At 39.8% G+C, this 16,956-nt stretch overlaps 1 protein-coding gene across 1 annotated transcript; it reads right to left on the bottom strand.

Moving 5' to 3' along the window:
- Positions 1-1,608: 1,608 nt before the first annotated feature.
- Positions 1,609-16,504, bottom strand: LOC121928917 (interferon-induced protein 44-like). Its single transcript, XM_042464236.1, has 8 exons — positions 16,370-16,504; positions 13,177-13,682; positions 13,035-13,086; positions 11,948-12,143; positions 10,253-10,405; positions 7,357-7,528; positions 4,390-4,490; positions 1,609-2,012 (listed from the first exon to the last, which is right to left on the bottom strand). Exons 2-8 carry the CDS (start codon positions 13,673-13,675, stop codon positions 1,809-1,811), a joined length of 1,377 nt encoding a protein of 458 aa, XP_042320170.1. The 5' UTR covers positions 13,676-13,682; positions 16,370-16,504; the 3' UTR covers positions 1,609-1,808.
- Between the last annotated feature and the right edge of the window lie 452 nt (positions 16,505-16,956).

Genomic DNA, 16,956 nt, shown 5'->3' with positions numbered 1-16,956 from the left:
AAGAGTTTATTCCTGACGTTTCGCCAGTATCTGTGGCTGGCATCTTCAGATGCTGGCGAAATGTCAGGAATAAACTCTTCTAGAACATGGCTACATAGCCTGAAAAACGCACAAAAAATAAACTTCTGTTTTGGCTTTTCTTATGAGATATTTTGTAATATTATAGAATTACAATTGATCATAATTCTATACTAATTCTGCAGGGGGGGTGTGGCAGGGACAGCGCTGATTAATCCTCTGTTTCCTTTTGTTGTTTTTTTCAGAAGCTTTTAAAGTGCCCTGGTTTCTCTCACCTCCTCCCACTTTCCCCATTTGTCCTCAGCTTATTTCATTTGCTGCAAACTGTGTTAAAGTACTGTAAACTCAATTAACTGAGTGGTGAGGAGGGGGCAGAATATTGCCCCTTACAGTAGGCTCAGGCAAAAGCAAACTGCTGCAATCAGTCCCAGCTTGTCTGTTCTTCCTTTTTAGTAATTTTGTCCATCTTGGGCCCACTCTGATATTGCTTGGCCAAACATTTCCCAGTTTTTATCTGTAAAATGTCACAGGGCATGGTGTGTGTTTGCATGCACATGTGTGTGTTTATCAGTCTCCACTAGAGGCTCAAGACTGTGAAACCTAAACATCTGAAATTTGGCATTGTACTAAAGGGACACGGAGGGTGTGCATCTCAGGTAAAAAACACTGTTGTTTTTTAAAAGTGACTTCTTTTTGAGCCATGGAAAGAGCTCCCCAGTCACTTTTCACCGCTTCTTTGGTGCAACTCATGTCTGGTGAGGTGGGCAGTGTGGGGGTGGAGTCAGGACGGCCAACATGCCGACACCAGGCGCTCACTCTGCTCCGAGGCTGGCATAAGTATTATTTTTTATGTTTGTGATGGATTGGGGACTGTGAATATTTTATGCTTTACTGTATGTGTACTGTATTTACCTGCACCTGACCCTTTGTGCCACAGATTGGGGCCAGGGCAGCCACACCAGCAGCACGGAGGCCCGAATCCAGTGCTTTTCAGAACCAGGGAGAAGCAGCAAAATGCCACTTCTCCTTGATCCAGAAAAGGGTGTCCTTGGGGCTTCATGCCCCGGGACACCCCGACAGGTGCAGCCATTTGGTGGCTGCAGGAATGAGGAGCAGACTCGGGGGTGGTGCGAAGACGTCACACATGCTTTGGCATTTGGACGTGGCACATGCATGACGTCATAATGGTGGTGCCTGCCTACACAGGGCGCCACCATTATGTCACCACCAGTACATGCTAGGGTTAGGGACCATGCGGTTGCTGTGCAGTCCCGTAACCTTAGCAGAGCACGAGCACGGCGCTTTTGCACCATCTGTACCGCACCATTTACTCTGACACTAAGTTCTGCCCAATGTAATGGCACTTCCTCCCAGCAACTAATATGAATGCAGCCTAAAATATTCATCTGTGAGAAAGGAAAGCAGATGGGCTTAGTTGCCGACATGTTGCAAACTGCATAGAGGTACTTATTTGCAAACAGCAGTATCGATGCCTATGGATTTCATTTTTGATGTAAGCCTATATACAGTGGACCTAACCCACGTTCACATAAAATCCAATGTAAGGGATTCAGTCATTACAAAATGGGATGTGTAACACCATTTTAATTTTTATTTTTTGCGAGTTTTCTTCCAAATGAGAAACTCAGACAGGAACAATGTATTTGTTAAGGATAGCGTTCAGTCTTTAATATGCATTCAATCATTCACTAGCATAATCAACTTGATTACTTGCATTAAAGATCAAAAACAAAAATTAAAGCCAAGCTCAACTAGTTTCAGTTAGCATATCAAGAATCAGAATATGAATCCACCAAGGAGTTTTTGTCCAAAGGGAAATTATCTAGGTAGCTTTCTGCTAAACGCAGCATCTGCCTCACTGCCATCAATAACAGAATATCAACATCATCTTTAAGGTCTAGCTCTGAAGAATAATTTTTAACAGGAACTATTTGACACAACGGGATGCCAAGTCTTTCTGCTGCAAACTGCATCTGTATTGGAAATAAACACATAATGGTTATCAGAGGAAACTCCATTTTCTTGCCCAACCACATCTCAGGCGTGGTAGAGAACACCAAAAAGAGGTGCCTCTCCTTGCTCTGCAGCAGTGCCGCAGCAACCAAACTGTGCGACAATGCTGCGCAGCAAGAAAGAAGCATGCGGAAGTGGCTCCTTTTTGCAGCGCAGTTGCGCAATCGCAAACCACCAGAGACAGTGCGATGATGTCACAGCTGCGCAGCTGCACAATTGTACACACCATGTGGATGGTGCTGCGCAGCTGCGATGTCCTCGTCACGTGCTAGATTTGCGGGGCGTGTGCATGCGCCGCCCCAAGGCAACCCTAACATGTCACCATGCAAAGGGCCGATATGTACCGGGCGCAAGAGAGGTTAATGCAGACATTATTAAGACATTACTGACATTGGCCATTGGCGCACTGTGGCATGTTGATGACACAGGCATGGCGCCGCAACATGCAGACGTTGCCCCACACTTGCATCATTATGGTGGCCCCCATATGGATGATGCACTCGGGTTCAGGAGCGTGTAGACACTGCATGCTCTCGAACCCTAGAATCAGTGCCAGGATGGCGCTTCCCACCCGTTTGTACCAGGCCTATGTGTCTCTCTTTGCCTCCCAGTCCCTTCCCCAGTGCAATATAATAAAATTGTTTTTTGTGGGTGTTTGTATGTATGATATAACAAGAATAAGGATCTCTAAAATGGATTCCAGAAAATTCCCTAGACTCTGTCTAGAGGAACAGCTGGCTATTGGGTGCCATAATTTTTGGGTTTGTCAGCTATCCCTGGTACTGTTCCAATTAGGCTTTTCTCCCTCTTACTTTCTTTCAGCCAGGCACGCAGTTCAGGATTCCCTAAAACAAAGGATCTAGGACATCAGCACCCAATCAGATATAGCCTTGTTAGCTGGGTGTAAATCTTTCAACTGGTTAGCTAAAAATAAAATCATATTTGGCCTAGAAAATTATCTTGAGTTGCATTTAACACAGAGGCAAAAAACAGCCTTTAACAGAGCTAGATTCAAACAACTGAATTCACTGGTAAGAACAGGACAGTTTCAAAAAGTACCTTAGCATAAAAAAAAATATGTATTTGTGGAGCCCCAGCTATTGAGGATACTCCACATATCCTGTTTGACTGTTGTCTTTATGATAAAAAGAGATCACACTTTTTACAACCATTTTTGGATTGAATGACCTACTGGGATCTTACCGCAAAATTCTCTTTTCTCTGGAAAGAACATACATATAGTGCTATGTGCAAATAAATTCATAGTTGATGCTGCTCGCTTGAGAGATCAATTTATTATACAAAATGAGGTTTCATGTCATGGTAATGAGTTCATTTAAACATTTTATTGTCATTTCTCACTCTGTTTTAGCCAGTTATATTTTAGACTATTTTATTTTGTATCCCATTTTATTAAATTTGCTTTTATTTAGTCTGTATTTGTTTTAACCCCCTATATGAGTTTTAAGTGTGATCCAGTTCTATCTCTGAATTTATGCGGATACTTTGATATTTTTTATCTTGTATTTTATATATTGTATTTTGTAACTGTATTTTGAATTCCACTGATATGGTCAGCTGACTAATCAATAAACTTGTTGTTGTTGAATAAGGAATAACATATTTTGTTACTCCTTATTCCTACTCCTGTAAAAACCTCGTACTCCTTTTCTCCTTACTCCTAGTCCCCAGCCCTGATTCAAATAAAGATTTCTTAAATCAATACTGATTTTTTAAATCAAATTAGGTGTAACAAATTAATTTTTAATGAATTATTTCCCAGCTCCATTTATCTGTTATTGTTCAGATGTGCCTTTCAAGTTCTTTCCAACTTATGGTAACCCTAAAGTGTCATGGGCTTTTCTTGGAAAGATTTATTCATAGGGGGGTTGCCACTGAATTCCTCTAAGGCTTACAGAATGTGATTTGCCCAAACCAGCCCTAACCTTTCTCTCAAATAGGGAAAATGAGCTTATGCAGTAGTGTCTGCTCCCTGCTATGTCACACATTATTTCTAAAACTAAGTCCATGTCCAAAGTAAAAACAACAAATAGCAGAAACAGTTTAAAAGATTTTAAAAAATTAGATAAGGTATCATTTGGCCCCTTTTAAAAAGCTAGCAAAAGAGGCCTTACATTATGTTCAAATTGAACATTTATTCCATATGGCAACATTTAAGGATATACCTTAAAATGAAAGCATTCCTTCTATACAGTAGCAAAAATGAATGAAAAGATTAGCATGCTCAGTGAAGACTTACAGCATAAGAGCAGTAGTGCTTGTTCAAAATATTCCCTATTTACTGATTTAATACCGAGAAGGGTTGCCAGCATTTACCTGTTTCTCAACAGTTTTGCTTCTATACACATCTGAAACATTTTCTTCAAGAGATGGACAAATTTCATCCACTTTGGTAAGTATTACAAGTTGTGGCACACCTAAAGAAACAAAATGAATTATGAAAAGAAATTATGAAACAAACAACGAAATTACTTCCTACCAGAACACTGAACTTTGTTTTATCAAGTATTAAATATTTTCTCCTCTATTAAAGTTATTCATTACCATTTTACCTTGTGAATATGATAACACAAACTTAAGTGGAATACAGATTTTTTTGGCTCTATATTACCTCAAAAACATAACAATTTGAAAAAAATATTTCATATCAGGCCTAATATCCAATTTTCTCACAAATTATTTTTCAAATATTTAACCAAGGGGTACCAATCTCTTTGAAAAGTATCCAAATCTCTTATTTGAATTATTTGTGTTAATTTTTCAGAGTTCATAAAATCACATACTTTAAGTATCCAGTCTTTTACCTCCAAGATAGATTTTTCCCTCCACTTTGCTGCATCTTCTTTATATCTTGCTAAAGGAACTTAATTTTATTTTCTGGAGCACCCACAGGAACAGAAGGAGATGGGGCCTGCCTGCATGAATGTCTCTCCAATAACACCTGAACTGAGAACAACCACATTTTGACAAAATGCAGGCTTGTGACTTTGGACCAAACCACAGGGCTGGTAAAGAGTGGCCAGAGGCTGCTGCCGCCATGATCAGGCTGGGTCCATGACAACCACATGGCCTGCTCCCAAAACAGGCTGCTACTGCGGTCCCACATCAGTGCCATTAGGAGCCAGATTATATTTGCCCCCCCCTTTTTTTCCTATTTTAATTTATGTTTAAAATAACAACTTGGTTATAATTACATTGTGACCAGCAGTATATCACAGTAAATTATATACAGAAACATATTTTCTTTATACGTTCTCAGATTTTACAGCTCACCTATATTGCCATTAATATATTCCATTATTAATTGAAAAGTACAGGCATGAGATATAACATTCTATCTTAAATCTGAGGGCTTTCAGTCCCATAACTTATTAACCTTTTCCAATTTCCTCAGAAATTGTTGCTCGGTTTTCCCATTTATAACCATTGTCAACTTGTCCATTATAGATAAATCATATACTTTCATAATCCATTCTTCAAATAAATCCATGCTTATTATCTTCCAATATCTAGCAAATATCAAGCGAGCTGCTGTAACCAAATACAAAATAACACCTTCTTCTTCTTGGTTTAGTTTTCCTTTTATATCTTCTGTAATATTTAGTAACATTAGTTTAGGGTTTAATTCAAATTCAATTTGCATAATATCCTGAATTTTGGCATGAATCAGATTCCAGAATTGAAAAGCTTCAATACACTCCCACCACATATGATAATAAGATGCATTGGGTTGTAAACGTTTCCTCTTATCTTAAGCAATTTTAATGGTGATAGATGCCATCTATAAAACAATTTATAATAGTTCTTTATTAGGTAAGCACTTTTAGTAAATCTTAAATTTTTCATCCAAACTTTTCCCTAACTTTCTAATGTTATTTGACAGCCCGTATCCTGTATCCATTTTACCATGTTTACTTTTAGTCTCTTCTTTCAGTTCTATATCGAGGAGTATCTTGTATATTTTAGTTATCTTGAAATATAATTTTGTCTAATTCATTTCTCTTTCAATTCCTATATTCTTAATATCTTCTTGTAGTCTTCCTCTAATTTGATAATGTGTTAACCATCGTAATTCTATTCCTTCTTCCTGTAGTTCCTGTATTGTTTTTAGTCTTTCTTCTTCTCCGTTTTTAGCTAGAATATCATATATATATATATATATATATATATATATATATATATATATATAATTTTTGTTCCATATTTTGAACAGAGCTTTCCTTATTACATGTTTATTAAAAAAATTACAGTTTGTGACCTCATCGTAACACAGGTAAGCATGCCACCCTCTTTCCAAACCAGCACTTTCTAGAGCAAGAAGTCTTTTTTCTTTTAGATTTATCCAATCCTTAATCCAGATAAATGTGCTGGCATTATAATAAATTTGCAGATTTGGTAAATCCATTCCTCCTTTCTCTTTATTTGCTCCTTTTTGATCCAGTCCAAAGGACTGGAACACGGCACCAGAGCAGCTCCCAGCTGCTTTGGGGGCATGCATCATCTGAACACCATTTCCCCACAGCAGCCAGAAGCTCCCTTATTTGGCCCGTGTGTTTCAGATTTGTTGTTGTTGCTTGCGTTGAAGTTGTTCCCAACTTACTGGATTTTGTACTGTTGAGGGGGAGGAAACTTGCTTGAGAGCAAATGGTACAAATTCTGGGTAGCACACTTTGCCCTTTAAATGAAAAAGATTGTTCCTGGGGAGGGTGCATGGGCCAGACAAGCCGAACTCTAGCGTGTAAACTCTGCATCCAATAACCAGTGAGCATCCTAACTTTGAAGCACAATTATTGACCATATAAATGGAGCAAATCTAATCTGAAAACTCATGGGTCTCTTCAGATGTGCACCACTGGTTGAAAGAAATTCCAGCCAGGGAGAATGTGTTGTATTCCACCATACAACATATTCCTTAATGATTTATCTGCGATTAAAATATCAATTCCAGGGAGATGTTTTATGCCATTGTCAGAATGCCAAACTAAGTACAACCAATATTCATCCTACAATAGAAGGCCAGTGTTCTCCTATCATTGGAAAACCATCAACTTGAAACATACTGCTTATGATATAGCAGGTGTGAATAACTGGTTTCTTTCCACAAGTTGCTCAACTGCAACATTATTATCTCTGATCCACTTTAAGAGAACTTAAATCCAACAACATTTAGAGGATCACAAGCTCCCATCCAATGCTAAGGGACAGAGAGTACTGCAAAATAACAGCATAACTTTATAAAATACTGGTTTCAGGCTGCTCAAAACATAAATGTGAAAAACTAACCAAATTTGTTACTTTTTCGTCGAATTTCTCTTAGCTTTCCTCCCAGATTATCAGGAAGGATCTCAATCTTGGATCCATCAATGACAAAAACCACACAATGGATCTGGTCCTTCAAAGATGGACATTTGACATAGCCTGATGCAGTTGGCTGCATAGAAGCAGATGGATTAAACTGAAAATGAGAAAGACAGCAACAATAATATGAGAAAACAGCTAGGACAGAATCAGATTGTTAATAGAAAATGCTAAATAAGTCCCTATAGTCTAAACATTTATCAAGGAACAAATGTGTTCTAGATATACAAATGTGTTACAAGAAACAAGAAGGTAAGAATTATCTGCTGTTTTCTCATTATGCAGAGGAGAAGGGTTGTGTCATTTAACTGACTCCCCTTCCTTGTCTTATTTTCCCTGTGTTTAACATTAGACTGCAAGGTCCTTCAAGAAAAGGACCATCCTCTATAAATTGTCTTGAGTTCAATGCTGCATAAAGATAGCCTTTTTAACAGGTACAATAATCTATGGAGATTATCGCATTAGCTTCGCTGCTGGGATAGACCCGGGATGTAACTTTCTTAAGGCAGATCTTATCACATTCACCAGTCACCAAGTATGCAGCCCATATGCAACCCAGGCTTCTCCCACAGCTTTCAAGAACGGGATTTTCCCATTCTTGAAAAGATGCAGGACAATTCCATATGGGCTGCATACTGCCCAGCAATGGATGAATGCAGTAAGATACACCTTAAGAATGCTACATCCCGGGTCTATCCCAGCAGCAAAGCTAATGTGATAATCTCCTAAATTGGAAAGGGACCTGTTCCCACCAGGCCAGTCTAATACTGAATATTGGGATAGCAAGTGATTTCCTTCAACCTTCTCAAAGCAGCTTTTACTGACTTCCTCTGTTGGGACTACAGCCTTTGGGTCAAAGACATCATTTTAAGTGAATAAGGGGCAACTGTATCATCATTTAAATTATGATTAAGGCAATACAGAGTGGGTGTGAGACAAAGGAAGAAGCACACAGAGTGGTTCAAAATGTTTAAACAAATTAATGTATGTTTCTACATATGTATTTGATATACCAAAAGAGCAAGGACTACAACCACAGATACGAGTCATAGAATCAAAGAACAGAAAGAGACCTCAAAGGCCATCCAGTCTAACCCTGACACAATCAAAGCACTCCTTACAGATGGCCACCCAGCCTGTATAAAATCTCCAAGGAGATTCCACCACACTCCAAGGGAGTGTCTTCCACTGCCAAACAGCTCTTACTTACTCTTATTTCTCCCAGGTAAACATACTCAGCACCGAGTCGCTCCTGATAGGTCATGGTTTCAAGACCAAATGCTGATTCACTCTCCCAAGCAAAATCAGACCAACACTTCCAAATCTAAGCTTATTCAAACCACTCAACATAAGAATCTATTCTCTGAGCATGTGTCCACATAATTTTTATTATTGAAAGCCACTGTAGAAGATCAATGACTTGGATGACAGAGTTGGGGACATACTTATCAAATCTGCAAATGACACCAAACTAGGAGGAGTAGCTAATACCCCAGAGGACAGGATGAAATGACCTTAATAGATTAGAAAGCTGGGCCAAAGCTATCAAAATGAAATTCAACACAGAGAAATCTAAGGTATTGCACTTAGGGCGGAAAAATGAAATGCACAGATATAGGATGGGCGACACCTGGCTGAATGAAACTACATGTGAAAGGGATCTAGGAGTCCAAGTAGACCACAAGTTGAACATGAGTCAACAGTGCAATGCGACAGCTAAAAAGGCCAATGCAATTTTAGGCTGCATCAATAAAAGTATAGTGTCTAGATCAAGGGAAGTAATAGTGCCACTATATTCTGCTCTGGTCAGACACTTCCTGGAATATTGTGTCCAGTTCTGGGCATCACAATTTAAAAAGGATGTGGAGAAATTGGAGCGTGTCAAAAGGAGGGCGACTAAAATGGTGAAGGGTCTGGAAACCATGCCCTATGAGGAACGACTTAGGGAGCTGGGGATGTTTAGCCTGGAGAAAAGAAGGTTAAGAGGTGATATGACAGCCCTGTTTAAATATTTGAAGGGATGTCATATTGAGGAGGGAGCAAGCTTGTTTTCTGTTCTCCAGAGACTAGAACCCAGAGCAATGGATGCAAGCTACAGGAAAAGAGATTCCACCTCAACATTAGGAGGAACTTTCTGACAGTAAGGGCTGTTCAACAGTGGAACAAGCTCCCTCGGAGTGTAGTGGAGTCTCCCTCCTTAGAGGTCTTTAAAGAGAGGCTGGATGGCCATCTGTCGGGGATGCTTTGATTGAGATTTCTTGCATGACAGGGGTTGGACTGGATGGCCCTTGTGGTCGCTTCCAACTCTATGATTCTATGATTCTAAGATGAGGTTGTATAGCAAGGACATTATGTCGCGTAGCTTGCCAGACAAATCAGCCTTCAGGCAATTGTAATGCTCAGAGATTGGCATGTGCTAATCAGTTTAGAAAATCAAGTCACAGGCAACAGGCTATAACTGATGTGATAACTGTGTACTGCAATTATGAGCTGAGAAGTCTGCATTATCATTATCATTATTATTATTATTATTATTATTTTATGCTTTATTTATATAGCGCTGTAGATTTACACAGCGCTGTACATATGAACAATAAAATGGATAAAGAAAACCTGCCCATGAAGTACAATCTAAGAAAAAATAGCATAATACATATAAATAATACAAAACAATACAGTAAAGGGTTCAATAAAGTAAAGCAGGCAACAAATTAAAAATGTCGTTCTTCAGTTAGTTAATTAGGAATTTAAAACACAAATTCATGGTACATGAGGATTTGTTAAATTAAAAATGAGCCTCAGAACAAGTGATGTGTCCTACCTGATACCTGTCAGGGACATGTCCTTGTAACAGGTTAGGGACTTCATCAATGTCCAGTCCAGCTCCTAGCTTTTCTTCTAGTCCCATAGTGTCGCAGAAGATGATAGGTAGTGGCTTTCCATTGTCTTCATTTTTAATTTGATAGGTCCTGTACTGTGTTGTTGAGTTGTTGTTGTTTTTAAAAAAAAATATAGCAAATTAAACAATATTGAAATACAATCCTATCCATTTTGTTTTTTTAAAAAATATATGTAAACAGTAAATTATCAAATACTGGTATAAAGAAACTTTTACAATATAATAATATTCCAAATTACGTAAGAGAAACTGCAGCTCAACTATGACATCCCAAAGAGACGTTCCTTAACATCTTAGCAAGGGGGACTAATCACCCAGTGTGGTGCCAAGACTGTTAGCTACCAGCAAATGGGTGGAATTCCCCTGGTGGATGACCAGGAATACCACCAATTTTTGTTTTTAATTGAGGAACGGGAAGCAAAGTGCAGGGCAATCCATCACCCTAATTACATTGTCAGCTTACTTTGACTAGGGCAGCACTGGAAGGGATTTTTAGTCCTTTTACAAAGTTTTGTTTTGTTTTTGTCTGTTTGGTAGTCACTTGTAACCCTTTAAAAACAATCTTCTAACAAAAACTATATTTTATTTCTTATCTTCATAAAGACCTGTAATTATAAATTTGGTTGCTGGACCTGGTAAAAACCCCACTTGAACATTTTTGAGCATCAATGAACCATTGCCTTTTAACTTGTCAGCCAAACATGCAACTTCATCTTTTCTCTGTCTAGACTAATATTATCAGATGTGCTTCATGGAAACAGTATTTTTTGAAATGTAAATATAAATATAATATTGCAGTATTATATTGCAGTGTAAATATAAATATAATATTTATACTGCAATATAATACTGCAATACAATATTTTTGCAAGATGAACAGATGAACAGGAGAGATAAACATGCTAAATATTGGGGGGGGGGCATAGAATGATGCCTCAAGTCACTGAAGAGTTTTGGAGAAAGTGAGAAGCAGGCAAATGCTTTCCCCAAGTGCCTGCTTCTGTGGGAAACCTTGATCTACCACCACAGGACGACATCACAACTTAGTGAGAGAAAATCCTAAAACAGACATGACAGGTTAATATGGAACTGAACACCTGTTCCTGCTTCTCATGTTGATGATTATTATTATTATTTTGAGAATTTATTTTTCAAATGGCTCGTGATGGACTTATTTAATGCATCCAATCACATTTATGACTATTGGGAAAAATTTTCATACTCCAGTTAAAACTACAGGATAACAGTCTATGAAATAAACCAATGAAATAAACTGCTCTGGTTGCTACTTACATGACATTGGAATCAAAACTTAGCAAAGAGAATTCAGAAAACAAATTTAATTGTACTATTTCATGGTTTGGATTTTGTTAAAGGGAAAACAAACAATTCTTCCTATATTAGTAATACAGAGATCTTTAAACATGAAATGGAACTTTCTTGGGATCTCAGCAGATTTAGTTTGTTCAGTGTGGTGGATCTGGCCACTGCCCAATTTGAAGTATGAGTGTAGAACTGTCTTTTTGACTAAGTTTGACTGAAAAAATGTATCTGAAACAGGAAGAAAACAAGTAATGAAATTTACAGTGACTTTAGATTTAGCCGTGCAGAGCAAACCTGAATAGTCACACTGGTAGAATCTGATCCTACTATGGCCTGACTTGTCACGTAGCCCCGAAAAATAGACTTCACAGAGTTGAAAAAACTGGATTTGCCCACTCCAACTGGCCCTAGGAACAGAACTCGAAACTGTGGCACTGAATTCAAACGAGGCTTGTAAGCTGCTATCTGGTTCATCAGTTCTCTTCTTTCTCTGTTACAGAGCAAAACACAGTTATATCTATTAGCCACCTTGACATGTAATTCTAAAGATTTATTTGTAGAATAAAAAGGCAAAAAGCCTGTTTACAAACAAAAGAAAAGACTGAGCATGTGGGCGGGAAGGAAAACCCCTGTACAAAATTATTATAGAGCTAGAGTACAGTTACTCTATGCTGCCCAGTGGTTCATATATTTCAGCCAATTTCATTTTCAAAGAGTCAATTTAGCAGAAGAATTAATAAGCTCACAAATGTACTCAAGCACCAAAAGAAATGAAAAAGAAGAAATGTAGGAAGAAATGAAAATGGCAATTTTAGGCATTCTGTCTGAACATCAGCATCCTGTAAGTAGTATAATCTTTCATACTTGCTTTAATATGTTTAATATTAATATATTTCTTTCAGTTGCAATACTGATTTGTCCCCAGTGTGCCCTTCTCTGCATCCCTACAGTATTAGTCTCCCAATATGAACTTGTCTTTATTAACTTCTATTATTCTCTCAAACATTTAACGTTGGGGTACAATTCTGGAGATCAAGGTTTGAATTCCCACATGATACGCGGGAATTCAAACCCTGATCTCCACAATTGTAGCCCAGGATTCCATAGGCATCCATGACAGTCAAAGCATGTCAAATGACATTATTTCTGCAGTGTGGCAGCAGCCTGCGTCCTCTCAGTCAAGCTGAGGTGGACAAAAGAGATGCTAGCCGTTAGACCCTGGGATCTTTTTTTGGACCCTTTCCTCTACATTCATTAAGACTTGACAAGTACTACAAAATATAAACATGCATTTGTTGACAATTAATTACTATGTATATGTAATTAATTAATTTGTATAAAAGTTTGATAATGTCAGATTGATGGTCTGAAATCAACTTACCCAGATGTCCAGATAACCGTCCTCCACGGTTTTTCCATCCTTTCATCAACATCTGAGGGGAAATATTTTTAAAAAGAAAAAATGAAAATGTAAAATGGGTTGACCACCATTCACAGAATCTTATCTCTTTATTCCAACTCACCTTCTACACGATATACTTCACATTCTAAAAGGGCATAGTTATTTCCATGTAGGTGTTCTCCAAGGAATAAGTAGTTGCCAGTATCAACATTTGTGGTTACTGCGGCACTATTTTGTGAAAGGAGTATCAGAGATCCACCAAAAAAGTTAGGACCGCTACTGCTATGATCATAAACAGCCTGACTGGCATTTTTGACTGGGATTTTTAGTGGGCAAAGCTTTTCTTCTTTCCCTTTCAATCTGAAGAGGAAAGCTTTTTCATCAACTAAATATGTTCCAGAGGAAGCATAACTCAGTACAGTAAAACCTCCAAAAATATAACCACTTGAGTTGTATGCCACAGCTACAGTTGGGCCTTGTCGGTTGCAGATGTTATGAAATATGTTTGCATTGTACCCATGAACACTTCCCTTATACAAAAGGCACAGGTGTTTGCTTCCCAATAAATCTATCAGCCCTTTCTTCTCCTCTTTGGTCAATCGGGATTTAATATCAGCCATTTGTAACCTAAAAAAAAAGGAAGAGATAACAACAAATCTGTATTAGACACAAATGGATTGTCAGGCCTTCCAGATATTGAACCTCTACTAGAGGTAACTCACAAATCCAATGGGGAGACATGACTGAAGTTACAGTCCAACTACTTTTGGAGAACCAATGTTTTCCACTCCTAATTTAGATGGTGGACAGTACAATTCAATGCATTTGTACTTAAAAGCAAGCCCTACTAAATCCAGTGGACTTACACCCAGATAACTATCTACAGAATTTGTCAGGAACAGCGGACTCATAGCCTTTGCAGACCGGCAGAAAGAGCCAGTGTGGGGGCAGTGTGGGGGAGTGGCAACTGCATGATGACCACCCCAACTCCGCCGCCATGCCATCCGCCTGACCAGATGGTGGGAGGCATCATACTGTGTTTTGGATGCAGGGTTTACATGCGCTGCACTGAAGAAGCAGCAAAAAGCCGCTGCCACCGCAGCTACGGCACCCTTTCCGTGGTGCAAAAAGGAACCACTTTTTGCAGCTTCTTTTTGTGCCATGGAAAGGTAGTTGCCACAACCCTGACAAGGAAAGGGGCGGCTGCAGGCTGCGCCAAAGAGGTGGTCTGCTGAGCCCCTCAGTTCCCATTATCATTTCCCCCTGGATCATACTTAAGAGTTCCCATCATCCAGCCCCCCTCCCTGGCTATGATCTGGATCAAATTGACTACAGTGGTGCCTCGGGTTACGAAAGTAATTCGTTCCGCGGCCGCTTTCGTAACCCGAAAAGCCTTCGTAAGCCGAATTGCCATAGGCGCTAATGGGGAAAAGCCGCGTTTCGTGCGAAAAAGCGCCGAAAAGCACCAAAAATTTTCTTCGTAACCCGAAAATACATTCGTAACCCGGAACAATGATTTCTAATGGGATTTTTTCGTATCCCGAAAATTTCGTAACCTGGGTATTTCGTATCCCGAGGTACCACTGTATTCATGTTTCCCCATTCCTTTCCTGCATTATCATTCAGTCACACTTAAAAGGAAGGAGAGCATCCCTGCTTTGGGATGTGCTATCTATCGTTTGTTTGAGTGATGTATGTAAATATTTTAAACTCAATTAAGATATTTTTTTTAAAAAAAAAGAAAACTACAGTTCCCTAGCGTTGAGCCAGGGCAGTTAAAGCAGTCTCAAACTGGATGATTTCTGCAGTCTGTTTTGAACCCTGGGCAAGTCACTGTCTCTCAGCCTCAGGGGATGGCAGCAGCAAACCCCACTCTGAAGAACCCTTGACAAGAAAACCTCATGATAGGGTCACCTTAACTCAGAAAGGACTTGAAGGCACACAACATTGAAGAGGTGGCAGCAGGAGCTCTCTGAAAACAAGCTGAGCCTTGGGGGGGGCTATACACGCATCCCTCCGTATTTGCGGCTTTGACTTCCGTGGCTTTGACTATTCACAGATTTTATTAATATGTTCTCTCTAGGAACATCTAGGTCCTCCGGTGCAACTCTATGGCCAACTTTAACCAAAAAGATGCACTTAAAGACCTAGCGATTCCTAGAGAGGACTCTCCACTTGGCAGCTGTAGCTCTGCCAGCACAATTCTATGGCCAATGTCTGGCAGAGTTGCCCTGGAGGACCTAGAAGAGACTCCTAGAGAGGTGTCCTCTCAGGGAAAAACATAAGTGTTTTTGTTATGTGTGGTTTTCCCACATTCAGTGGGATCCTATCATGCCCCTAACCCCAGCCAATGGGGAGAGAGGGGTGTCCTCCCCTCTGCAGTTCTGAGGCAGCAAGGCCTTGTTGTGGATGGAGCTCTTTCCCGCCCTCAGACTCCTCCTGGCAAACAAAGGAAACAGAAACTAAAGGAGGAGGAGGCCATGAAGGAGGGAAGGAAGGAAGGGGGGAACCGTCAGCCCCAGTCGAGGCCTTTTCTTCCCTTCCCCTTCTTTGGCCTCCTCAGATTCCTAAGCAGTCATTATCATCCAAGGAAGAGAGGTCTTCTTTGTAGAAAATGAGAGCTCCCCAGGGAAGTCCTGGAAGGAAGCCCAATGTCCATGCTTAAGCATTCGCTTTTGTTGCTGTTGTTGTGTGTATGCTTTCGAGTCCTCCTTTTCCAGGACCTGTCCTCCATCCTTTCCACCTCCCTGTCCAGGAGGACCTCCAAAACGCCCTCCATTCCTAGGAGTGTTTTATATTTATGCATAGACAGATAGATAGCTTTGACTTGGAAGGTCCTCCATTTTGGCAGTGCCTCATCCTCCTTTTAAGTAAGGCGAGGACCCCTCTGGCCACCCTAGCCCTCTTTTGAACTGAAACAAGAGAAGTTGGAAATAAATATTCCCCACTTCCAAGCCTCCTCCCCCCCCCCCTTTCCCCTTCTTCTTTTTAGGTGGGTGTTGGGTGCCTTTATGAGTCGTTAGGAAGCACCTATAATTATCATGGAGTTTCCTTGGCAAGATCTGTCAAAGGGCACACTCTGAGGCTGAGACAGTGTGACTTGCCACGTGCCTTTTTCCAGCGCCGAGCAGGGATTCGAACCCAGGTCTCCCAGAGTGGCAACGTCCAAACCACTACACTATGCTGGGGGCTTTATCACAAGAAGCCCTGTGGTTCATTACAGGGTTCCTGCATCCAAGGACTCCATCATAACCCACCAAAGAGCCCCCTCCTCCCAATTTTAAGAGCCCATTTCCACCATTTCCTGCCCTTACCGTGTTCTTTTTTCTTCCTTCCAGGAGGGGATTTGAATTCAGCTCCCAAGCTCAACTCTCAAGGAAGCAGGGAGGGAGTGGGAAAGAAAAGGGGTTGTGAAGAGAGGACCCGCCCTTCCTTCCTTCCCCAACTTCATGGACAACCCTCCTGGTAGTAGCTACAGAAATATAGAGACCAAGCAGCAAACAGCCCCTTGGAGAAACACATTTCTGACTCTCTCTATATATATACTGTACATATATATAATATCCGTCTGTCTATACCTATCCAGATCTAGATCAATCTGTATCTAAATACAGATGAATATATATCTAATTTATATCTATCTAGATATACATGTCTAGAGATAGATAGATAGATAGATATTAGATATATCTACATCTATATAGATATACGACAGACAGATATTGCTGCCAAAAATATAATAAACATCCGTTGTCCACAATAAATGTATTCTTATCTTTCTTATCTTTAAACCTCCAACAATGTTTGTTTAAACTCTAAATAATACTTTCTCAAACAATGTGGGTTCCCCCACCTCCCTTTTCTTCTTCATTGGCTACCTCTCCTGCCAAAAAATACTCTA

This window comes from Sceloporus undulatus, chromosome 4 (assembly GCF_019175285.1).
Source record: "Sceloporus undulatus isolate JIND9_A2432 ecotype Alabama chromosome 4, SceUnd_v1.1, whole genome shotgun sequence".
NCBI lineage: Eukaryota > Metazoa > Chordata > Lepidosauria > Squamata > Phrynosomatidae > Sceloporus > Sceloporus undulatus.
The sequence above is the reverse complement of the archived record's forward strand: the minus strand, read 5'-3'. Positions and strand labels throughout refer to the sequence as shown.

Coding starts and splice junctions, on each gene's coding strand:
- LOC121928917 (XM_042464236.1), bottom strand. CDS start 13,675: ATGGCTGATATTAAATCCCGATTGACCAAAGAGGAGAAGAAAGGGCTG. Junction 7,529..10,252: donor ATGTCCCTGACAGGTATCAG/GTAGGACACATC, acceptor TCTCATTTTCAG/TTTAATCCATCTGCTTCTAT. Junction 4,491..7,356: donor ACGAAAAAGTAACAAATTTG/GTTAGTTTTTCA, acceptor TTGTTTCTTTAG/GTGTGCCACAACTTGTAATA.